At 38.4% G+C, this 11,853-nt stretch overlaps 1 protein-coding gene across 1 annotated transcript; it reads right to left on the reverse strand.

Moving 5' to 3' along the window:
• Positions 1-6,323: 6,323 nt before the first annotated feature.
• LOC149385409 (F-box protein CPR1-like) lies at positions 6,324-8,127 on the reverse strand. Its single transcript, XM_089627435.1, has 2 exons — positions 6,754-8,127; positions 6,324-6,656 (listed from the first exon to the last, which is right to left on the reverse strand). Exons 1-2 carry the CDS (start codon positions 7,968-7,970, stop codon positions 6,617-6,619), a joined length of 1,257 nt encoding a protein of 418 aa, XP_089483561.1. The 5' UTR covers positions 7,971-8,127; the 3' UTR covers positions 6,324-6,616.
• Positions 8,128-11,853: the final 3,726 nt, after the last annotated feature.

Raw genomic sequence — 11,853 nt, forward strand, 5'->3', positions numbered from 1 at the left:
AGCAATCAATTTTATTTCAAAAAAATAAAGTTATCCTTTTTTTAATTAAATATATGTTCAAGGATATAATTGGAAATGAGATTTTGGTTGAATTGCCACATTAGTGAAATTGGTTATTTTATTACAAAAAATTGAAACACTGGTTATTTTAAAATCTTAGGGGCCGTTTGGTTATGTTTTCTGTTCCCGTTTTCTGTTTTCTGATTCTAAATTCTAGAAAACAGTTTTAGAAAAACTGTTTGGATATGAATTTAGAAAACAGATTTAGAATCATGTTTCTGTTTTCTTTGAAATTTGTTTAGAAAACAGAAAACAATGAAAAATTGTTTTCTATTTTATCTCTTTACAATTGAATGGAAAACATAACCAAACAACATTTAAATTATCCTGAAACGTAATTCTAAATTTGTTTTTTAAATTTAAAAATTAGAATCATGCATAAAACAGAATTTAAAAACAGAAAACGAGTTTAGAAAACTAAACCAAACGGCCCCTTAACGTTTCAAGTGGCCTAATTCTTATAATTTCTCCGGATACCGAAACTCCCACAGGCATACCATTCACCACCAAGATCTGAACAAAGACATCAGTCGAGGTCCACACAAAGCCATCGAGCACGGAAGTTGTGGGGATAAATGAAGAAGACAAAGGAAGCTGGTGAGTCTGCCGAACGTCCATAAAACAAACACAAAAGAGGAAAGTTTTTGAAAGGGAATAGTATGGAAATTCCGATGTTAAGGCCTTTTCCCCTGGTTAGACCAAAGGCCGAAAAAAATTAGGTTTTTGAAAGAAAGAGTATGGATAGAATACACTCGAGATTATTCAATTATAAAATTTACCAAACGTTTGCTACATCTTTAAAACTATGTTTGAAATTGGCTATGTTACTAGATTACCTTTTGATTTTATATCTTGTCTACCTATTTATCATGAATTTTTTAAGGAAATGTGACAAAACTAATTGTTATGTTTCAACGAAATACAAATTTTATTTTGTGATAAAGGATGCATGCAAAATTTGTCAAATCTTCGACGAATCCAAGTTTATTTTGAAAATTTTGTGATAAGTTTATCACAAAGGACAAACTTGGCACAGAATCTTAAAAAAAAAAAAAAAAAAAAGCAAAGATTTTGGGAAAAAATTGAAAAATTAGAACCAAATGATCTTTAAAAAGTCACTCACTCATGATTATAAAAAGTGGGACTTTAGATAAAAATTAGTACACAAATTATTTTAAAAAAAAACTATATAATCTTATTATAAGTAGCATCAAATAAAGTAAAATGTGGTGGAGTTGAAAAATTTATTTATTCATCCTCAGAGGGGTTTAAATAGAATACAGAATAACCTAAAAATAGAATAATTAAATATGGAATATTACTCTAATTACATAATAGGTAATAGCTAAATATATAATTACTAAATATAATACAATTCTCAATACTCCCCCTCAAGCAGCTGGAGCAAAGATGTCTATCATGCCAAGCTTGGATATTGAATCATCAAACACTTGTTTGAAGAGACCCTTTGTAAGCACGTCAGCAAGTTGTTTCGATGATGGTACAAATGGTATGCATATCTCTCCACTTTCCAACTTTTCTTTGATGAAGTGCCAGTCGATCTCAACGTGCTTTGTACGATCATGTTGGACAGGATTCTGAGCGATGCTAATTGCTGACTTGTTGTCGCAGAATAACTTCATTGGCTTATCGAGTTCCATCTTCAACTCTTCTAATAGCTTCTTTAACCAGAGTACTTCACACACTCCATTTGCCATTGATCTGAACTCAGCTTCTGCACTACTCCTCGCAACAACATTTTGCTTCTTGCTGCGCCACGTGACCAGATTACCCCCAAACAAAAGAACAATAGCCGGATGTCGATCTTCGGTTATCTCCACACCCTGCCCAGTCTGCATCAGTCAAGATCTCAATTCCTCGACTTTGATTTTTTCCAAGAATAATTCCTTTTCCGGGATTGCCTTTAAGGTAGTGAAGAATTCTATACGCAGCCTTGAAGTGCTCATCGGTGGGACAATGCATAAACTGACTAACTCTCCCCACGGCAAATGAGATGTCGGGCCGTGTATGAGATAGATAAATCAATTTTCCGACGAGTTTCTGATATCGGGCTCGATCAGCAGAATTACTTTCATCTCCTTTTTCCAGCTTTTGATTAGGATCAACATGAGTGGCTACAGGTTTGCAACCGAGCAGCCCTGTTTCTTTCAATAGATCTAACACATACTTCCGTTGAGATATCGCTATGCCCTTTGCGGATCGTGCTACTTCCATCCCGAGGAAGTACTTGAGAGTGCCTAGATCTTTCACCTCGAATTGTCGTGAGAGGAATTCTTTTAACATCTCCAATTCATGAAGATCATCACATGTCATCACAATATCATCTACATACACAATTAATATGGCCACCTTTGTATTATTGTGTTTGTAGAAGAGTGTATGATCCGAATGAGCTTGAGTATACCCCTTTTCTTTTACTGCACGTGTGAATCTCTCAAACCAGGCTCGTGGCGACTGTTTTAGGCCATAGAGAGACTTCTTTAAACTGCAAACTCTCCCATCAGTCGCCATGTGCTCGAAACCCGGTGGTACTTCCATGTAGACTTCCTCCTCCAACTCACCATTAAGGAAAGCATTTTTGACATCAAATTGTTGAAGAGGCCAATCAAGATTAGCTGCCAACGAGAGGAGAACTCGAACGGTGTTCAGCTTGGCAACGGGTGCGAATGTCTCTTCGTAGTCGAGGCCATATGTCTGAGTAAACCCTCTACCAACGAGGCGTGCCTTGTAACGTTCAATCGAGCCATCAGCATTATACTTGATAGCAAACACCCATTTACTTCCTACCGCTCGTTTTCCTTTTTGGAAGTAGAGTTAGATCCCACGTTTTATTTTTCTCAAGAGCCTTCATCTCCTTGAGAACCGCTTCCTTCCACCGCGGAATAACTAGAGCATCATGTATCGACTTTGGAATTTCATCCTCTGTAATACTAGCAGAAAAGGCTCTAAAAGTAGGTGAGAGTTTATGATAGGAAACAAAGTTAGATATGGGATAAAGAGGGTATTTGGTGCATTCTCTGGTTCCTTTACGAAGGGCAATAGGAGCATCTAAATTACTCACACTATTTTCAAAATTAGGGGACTGCATAGAAGAAGAAGAATTACCTGGACCTGTGCGCGTGGAGACGATGGCATTGATGAGGAATTTGGGCTGTCCACACTTTGATTTGGTACTGATCCGCAAGAAACACGAAGTTCAGAAGTAGGGGACAAAGCTGTTGTCATAGGTGTCTCTTGAGATGATGAAACATGTTCAGGTTCTTTAGACTCGACATTTATTGGAAAAGATTGAGAAAACATTTGTCCATCAAACTGAGCTTCAGCATTAGTCTCCCCTTGAAGAGAAGGTTTGGGATAAAAAGGTTGTTTCTCAAAAAAAGTGACATCCATGCTTACAAAGTATTTTCGTGTGTTAGGATCATAACATTTATAGCCTTTTTGTGTTGGCGAAAAACCAAGAAAAATGCACTTGTGAGCCCGAGGATCAAATTTTCCTCGGTTATGATTATGAATATGAACAAAAACCATGCAACCAAAAACACGAGGAGATAATTCGGTGAAAGACCTATTTGAAGGAAAACAATTTTTAAGAGATCCAAGAGGTGATGTGTAGTTTAAAACTCTTGTTGGCATGCGATTTATCAAATAAGAGGCAGTCAAAATAGCATCACCCCAAAAACGGTAAGGAACATTCGTGGAAAACATTAAAGCACGAGCAACCTCCAAAAGATGCCTATTTTTACGTTCGGCAATGCCGTTTTGTTGGGGGGTATCAACACAAGAACTATGGTGTAAGACGCCATGTTGAACCAAAAAATTTTCGAGAATTGAATTAAAATACTCACGACAATTATCAGTGCGGAGAACTTGGATTTTGGATTGAAATTGAGTGCTGATCATTTTATAAAATTTTTGAAAAATAGTGGCAGCCTCTGATTTTTCTTTTAAAAGGTAAATCCAAGTTGTTCGAGTGTGACCATCAATGAAAGTGATAAACCACCTTGCACCGGAGATCGATGTGACTCGTGATGGCCCCCAAATATCACTATGCACAAGAGAAAAAGGTTTAGATGAAACATATTTTAAAGACGGATAAACAGCTCTATGATGCTTTGCAAATTGACAAATCTCGCATTGAAACAAGCTCGGATCTTTATTTTTGAAATAAATAGGAAACATGTGTTTTAAATAAGCAAAACTGGGGTGGCCAAGCCTATAGTGCCACAACATAATTTCATTCTCTAAAGATAAATACGATGAACAGCTTTGTTTTCGAACTTGTTTCTCGGGAACAACACTTGTGTCAAGGTGATAGAGTCCTCCAATTTCCTTAACATTGCCAATCGTCTTCAGTGAGCGCAGGTCCTGTAATTCACAAGCAGAAGGAGACAAGATTAAACGAAGTTGAGAATCACGAGTAAGGCAACGAACAGATACTAGATTATGTGACATTTCTGGGACATGAAGGACATTTTGTAAGGTGATAAGGTGATTTAGTACTACAGTCCCCTTTCCGGCAATGGACGATAAGGATCCATTAGTTGTTTTGATCTTTTCGTTACCAGATAAAGGAAAGTATGTACTAAACAGATGAGAATTACCAGTCATGTGATCAGTAGCCCCGGAATCGAGGAACCAGGGTTCTGTTTTACTTAGACTAGACGAGAAGACACATGGATAGATACCTTTTTGGGCAAAAGATGAGGATGGGTTAGGAGAAGAGGCAAATTGAAGTGATTTCACCAGAAGATACAATTGCTCTAGTTGCTCTTTGCTGAAAGGCGACGGCTCAGAGGAAGAGGCTAACTCGTTGGAGACTTGAAAGCTTTTGTTGTTCGTGCGAGATTTTGGAATTTATTTAGACCTACAAGAAATTCGAAGACCCGCTCTTTTTCCACCATCTTCTGATAAAGGATTCGGTCCTTTGTGCAGCTCCATGCGTGATCGTTGAAGAGATCAATCTCCTGCCATAGGGTTTTCATGTTGGTGTAGTACTGCGTGACGGTCCTTTCTCCTTGCCCGGAATTCCACAACTGAGTTTTAAGCTCAAACCATTGTCCTGTGTTATCGAGATCTGAGTAGGTCTCGCTAACAGCAGTCCATATGGCATGAGCAGTGGGAAGAAAGAGATAGGTTCGGCCGATACCTGCCTCCATGGAATTAATTAACCACGACATTATCATGGAGTTTTCAGCCTCCCATCGGTCTAACTCGGGGCTGTCAGCGACTGGTTTCTCGGTGGTGCCGGAGATGTAGCCGAATTTGCCTCGGCCACGAATAAAGAGCTTCACCGATTGAGACCACTGCAGGAAATTACTTCCGTTCAGTTTGTGGGATGTGATTGAGCTGGTTGAAAGAGACTCAGATGTTGTGAGGAGAGGAGCTGAGTTTATGGCCGATGTGCCGGATGAGTTTTCAGACTCTACCATATTGACGGCTAGGGTTTTGAAACCTTAGCTCTGATACCATAAAGTAAAATGTGGTGGAGTTGAAAAATTTATTTATTCATCCTCAGAGGGGTTTAAATAGAATACAGAATAACCTAAAAATAGAATAATTAAATATGGAATATTACTCTAATTACATAATAGGTAATAGCTAAATATATAATTACTAAATATAATACAATTCTCAATATCAAAACATTTGAAAATGTGATTTTCAATCATTTTCTCAAACAAATTATACTTCTTTCGAGAAATAATCGGTTCCCAGTGTGACTTAAACTCCTGAAATCAAGTTAGGTGGTATGGGTGGAGGTAATTAACAGCTACCACATTTGGTCAAGAACTTTATAGTTTTAAAAAACTTGCAATTGCAATTTTAAAAAACTTGAAATTGCAATTTTAAAAGGGTTAAAATGGAACACAAGTGGGAATCCCGGTCCCAAATCCACTCCCGAGCAAAATAGGAATTATCTTTACCGGTTATCATTTCTGGTTCAGTTCAGAGCAGGAATTCTTATTTACGGTTCAGTCCCGTCAAAAAATATGGTAAACAATTTCCGGCAGTAAACTATTTTTCGCCTAATGTCAATATCCTCCGTACAGGGCTTACCTCCAATGGGATCATGAGACTAGTCAACAATTGCTATTAAAGTAAACTATTTTTTGCCTATAAATTTATGTATAGGCCAAACTGCTCGACTATATATGTATATATATAACGCATGTAGAGTGTAGACGCACCAATAAGATATTAACAACTATGAAACAAGGATTATAAAATCAACCGTGAAATACTTTTAGGCTTTTAATAAGTCAACTTTCTTATTCAACTTCTGTATAAAAAGCAGACCAAGACTCATAGACATACAAACACCATAAATCCCATAAATTTGCGGCTACAAGTTGTTCTGTTAGTTTCAAGAGCAGTGTAGGCATTGTTAAACTCTCCCTATGTTACAGACTGTAAAAGGTTAGATATACTGTGTAGATACTTTATCATCAGCTTCTTAGAATCACAGCACAAGTGTAGAGTAGAAAGATATAACCTATTTTTTTTCTTCTTCCTTCATTTCTTTTATCCGATTTTGCTACAGCACCAACTTGAAGCCCTCAGACAGAAATTTATCCCTGAGAATCATGACCAAGAAAAGAAAAGCCTGGTTAGATATCGAAAAGTCTAGTGAAGCCAATTTGATTGTAAACAAACAAACAAACAAACCAAAACCTCTGGTTGTTCTTATCCGCATCTGATTCAGGGCTGGGTCTACTCCTCGGAGTCACGGGAGTGAGGCTGTTCAAGATAATGTAGGCGTCGAAAACGTCCGGAGCGCCGTCGAGTTTGACGCGCTTGACCATCTTCCGAGTCGCGAGGTCGTACCAGAAGAGCTTCCGGTGGTCCTGCGCGAACAGAACCTCGCTGCCTCCGAACTTGGAACCGGTCAACGGTCTGAGCACCCTACAAGTCCCGAATTCTCCGCCGAGGCTCGCCAGCTTCGTCCACGACTCTCGGACTCCGTACTCCATCATCGCCCACACATCGAACCTTGAATCTTCATACCCTGCCACGAAGCACAGACGACCGTCTAAAACCCCCAAATCGAGCTGGTCCCACTTTCTCAGCCCCTGGTTCTCCGGCAACGGAACTTCGCGGTAGCTTTCATTGACGAAATCCATGGCCACGATTATCCCCATCGCGTCGGGATCTAGCTTGCCTATGAACACCCAGTGTAGGAATCCAGAGACATAGACGCCCATTTTCTTATGGAAGCAGATCGCGTAAGGCATGTCGTCAAGGTTCTTCCATTTATTCGACCTAACGCTGAAAATTTTAACCTCCGACTCGTACGAATAGCAGTCTATTCCGATGAACTGCGTGATCCGAACCAGCCGGTAATCGTCTCCGGCGGAATCGTAGCCGAATCCGTAAACCCTAGGGCCGCGAATCGCGGCGGTGGATTCGGGTCGCCGCTTCTCCGATGGGAGGTGAGGAAGGAGGCGGTGAGTCCTGGTCGCCGGGTTCCAGATCGCGATGTCCTCGGCGACATTGGAGATGCACAGAAGGCCATTGCAAGAGCCGAGGACCTTAACCTCGTTGCTGTAGCACATGAGAGGGTGAGGAAGCTCCGTCGCGGAAGCGCCGTCGGGTTCGGCGGTGAAGAGGCGGGTGTTCCGGCGGAGGAGGAGGGTGAGGTTCGACCTGTTGTCGGAGGATCTGGAGATGTGGAGGGTGATGAATTCGGAGCTGTCGATGAGAGACCGCCATGCTTTCGCGACGGACCTGATTCGGAGGAGGGGCTTCACCGGAAGACGCGCGAGAATGTCGGTGATGACCTCGAACGGAAGGTACGCCATGAAATGTTGCTGTTGTTGAAGCAGAGATTTCTCCGATGGGTTTGAGGATTGGGGGTTTTCGAGGGTTTCATTTTCGCCTTGGTTGTTCATGTGTGTGTTTGGTTGCTAGGGTTTCCGATCCGTTCGACAGGTGTTCGGTTTTGTGACCATCCAACAAACGTCTAATAGCTCATCGAGGAGTATTTGATGACTGATGACATTTATTTATTTTATATACAGTTCCGTCAGCAGTACTTAAACTCTCTTTTATCTTTTCATTATTATTTTTTTTTTTTCCGGAAAAACGCGCCTTCCTCGTAACCAGTAGTAAGTAGCCACTGCGAATGGGCCGAGATGCCTTATCCATTAACGCGTTAAAAAAGTGGAAGATTTGCATCAAAATCACTTCAACAAAATTGCATTTATGTCACCACCAAAAAACGTGTTGCAAGTAAGTCACTTTTATTTATTATTAAACCAAAATATCCTTACAGTAAAACCACAGTTAAATATTTACAAAATAAAAGTGGACTAGAAGAAGAAAGTAGAATCACAGTTAAATATTTGTAAAATAAAAGTAGACTAGAAGAAGAAATCGATAATCTGAAGCGCCTCGACTCCGACGAGGTTTACGGCGACGGTGATCTCGTCGGAGCGACGATCGGCGCGGTAGTCGGAGCTTGAGCTAGAAAGATTAGGGTTTGAGAGAGAATTTGATGAGAAATTAGAGTTTGGGTGTGGATATGAATTCTTGTTGGATATAAAATAAAAGGGTGATTAAGACATTGTATAAGTGACAAATATGCAAAAAAAAAAAAAAAAAAAAAAAAACACTAATGCAATTTAAAAAAATGGAAGCCCGAGCTTATATTCTTCTCTCGATGATTCCAATGTCCCACCTAATGCCTTATTTGGTGAGAAGTTTAAGGGGTGTATTTGTAAAAAAAAAAAAATATTTATGTTTCTTTTTCTTTCCAAAATTAGAGAGAGATTGCAAATGGTGGCTCCGTGGATTCATAATCCCTCTAAATTTTTCCAATTTCCTCTCCATCACATCTACCAAACAACTAATACTGTCGCATCAATAAAAAAAAAAAAAAAATTCATCCCTCTCTCTCCTGTTCTCCTCTACTAAACAAAGTCGTTTGTTCCTGTTTGGAAGTTAGTCGTTTGGATATGTTAGTTGTATTGCGGAAAAAGATTCTTGATCTATTTTTTTTCATACTAAAACTCCACATTACACACAATTTAACAATAAAAAGAATATTAATTTGACAAAAAATCTAAAATAAAACATAAAAACCTACCGTTCAAAAAATTAAATTTATATTTTTTCATAATAATATTTCATATTTACATATAATTTTACAATAAAAAAAGTAATGATTTGCAACGAACTTAACCAACCATAGTCCAAATCTCGTTTGTTGAAGTTCGGAAACAAATAATGGTTCACCCTTTTTCTAAGCTAGTCTCAAATTTTAGCGCATATATAAGGATTGGTTATTTGAAAAGAATTGTATATAGGGATCCCTTGTATATATAAGGATATCTTAGTCATTCAATATTTCCTAACAGTCAGAAACAATAATAAATAAAAATTAATAGAGATATCACTAGATCTAAATCACATGAAGCTAATTTAATTAAGAAATATTCAAAAATACATTTTTTTATAACTATCTATACTAGTTTTGTTAGGAAGTTATTGTTTAGAAATATTACTATTATTATGTCCGTCATTTATCTATATATTTTTTAATTTTAAAAATTATTCATTTCATTTCTTATAAATCGTAGTGGATTAAAAAAAAATCAATCGTTGAGACACTAATAACATAGAAGAAATATGAGATTTCATTTTTAATCGTAGCGGATTAAAAAAAATCATCAAGAGAGACTAATAAAAGGAAAAAAAATGAGATTTACTGACCAAACCAAAAGAAATAATATTAAAAGTGAATAATCAATACACTAAATATTAATTCAAATTTAAACGGTTGACTTGCTCTCTCTTCCCGACTTTTCTCTATAAAAACCCTTGGCTTGTATTTTTTTTTCTTCTGAAAAACAACGGTTTTCGTTCTCTTCCTCCCCCTTGGCTCAAGTGCAACGGTGACTCCAACTCGCTATTGTGCTTTCGTCGGTGGAGGAAGAGCTAAGCGGGTCTTGGGCTTACTCTTGCAGCGTGGAGGAGGTGGCGGCGCCGCTTCTCCGTCTGATGGGACGACGCGTCAATGGTGGTGGCTGCATGTCGATGGAGGTAGCTACATGCTTTCTAGACGAAGAGATGCCTCAAATCTCCGGGCGAGGCTCTTGTGGTATTCGGAGAAAAAACCGCTCACCCAAGCCAAATTTTGTTGCAGACTCAATCGGCGTAAACGACACCTCGACGGCGGGATGGATGTTGATAGAGCAAGATTCAGTTTAGGTGAAGCGAGTTTTTTCGATCCGTAAAGTGGTTGTAGTTAATCCGGCCAGTCGCCACTTTTTGGTGTGGCTCCGGCGGACTTTTGATGGCAGCCATTCACACTCTTCAGACTACCATTGTCGTACCATGGTCAACCACCGCTTTTATTTTAATTTTTTTTTAAATTTAATTATGTTTCTTTGTTTCGCATTTTTGGACAACGATTTAGAGCCTCGAACGGTTCGATCCAAAGCCGGACCATGTGATCATGTTCGAGCCTGAGCCTCCTGAACTCAGTGTCTTGAGTTTGTCCCTATTTGTGTGTAGTCTCCCACGCCCTAAGAGGTATCTTGAAAGTAAGAAGAACAGATGAACTACAAATGGGAAACTTCTTGTTTGGTAGTTAACTCAAACTGTTTTTTGTTTTTTGTTTTCTAATTTTTGTAGTTGTACTGAAAAATTATTTTGCAGTTGTTTTCAAAAAGTTGTTTGGTACAGTTTTCATTTTTTGTTTTTGAGAAATTGAAAAAATTGGAAAAACTGTTTGGTATACTTTTCATTTTTTTTTTGAAAAAATCAAAACTGTTAGGTACATGGAAACAATTTCTTAACTCAATTTTGTTAAACATAAATTTAACTACACAAAATATAAATATGACATTATTGTTTAGAGAATACAAAAATTTTTTGTCATCATAAATATGAAATCATGCATAATTATTCCACATAGCTTGAGCAATACAATTTCTAAACTCGGAATGTGTACGTCGAGCTTGTGTAGTTGCGCTTGTGTACGACGGTCAACCAACTTCTGACGCACCTTGACCTCCGACTCCTTCAGAACTTTCGCCTTCAATATCCTCCGAAGGAACATCTTGATTCCATGTTGTAAACAAAGGGTCTTCGTTTGTGTACATTTTTATTAAATTATGTAATACAAAGCATGCCATAATTATACGAACTTGTTACTACCTCAAAAACACCATGTACCACTGATACACAAATTCGGATTTCTGGAATGTCGCTGCTCTAAATTACCATTTTCAAAAATTCATATATCCCTCAATTCTAACCCAATTTACACGTTCTTATACATTTTAGAAACCTCATGAAGTCTATTATCCAGGAAAAATGATAGAAAAAATAATCTCAGACTACCTAAACCTAACGACGTTTGTATGGCTGTGAAACTCAAAATCAAACCAAATATTGAGCAAGACCTTGAAATCAATTCTAGCACCCAAATTCAACCAAACTCAATCACAAACGATCCATAATCCATGGATATTCAGAGAATTCACAAACAAGAATAAAAGCCCCAAATGAAAACCCTAAAAATTTTGGGCTGAACAAAAAGAGAGAGATTTGTTGCCCTTTACCTTGTTCAAACTCGGAGTAGCTTTCCCTTGTCCTCAAAACCACGGCCAGAACCCTTCACGAAAACCAAATCCAAATACGAGCTTAGACCGAGACCATGAAGAAAAAGAAAATAGGCGGACGAAGAAGAAGAGAAAAAAAAGGAAAGACGGCGGAGAATCACCGAAAAACCACGAGCTTCCTTGCTCTTCACTCCCGCCGTCTCAC

This window comes from Urtica dioica, chromosome 9, assembly GCF_054948205.1.
Source record: "Urtica dioica subsp. dioica isolate 48M chromosome 9, U.dioica_male_clone48M_v1_H2, whole genome shotgun sequence".
Classification (NCBI taxonomy): Eukaryota; Viridiplantae; Streptophyta; class Magnoliopsida; order Rosales; family Urticaceae; genus Urtica; species Urtica dioica.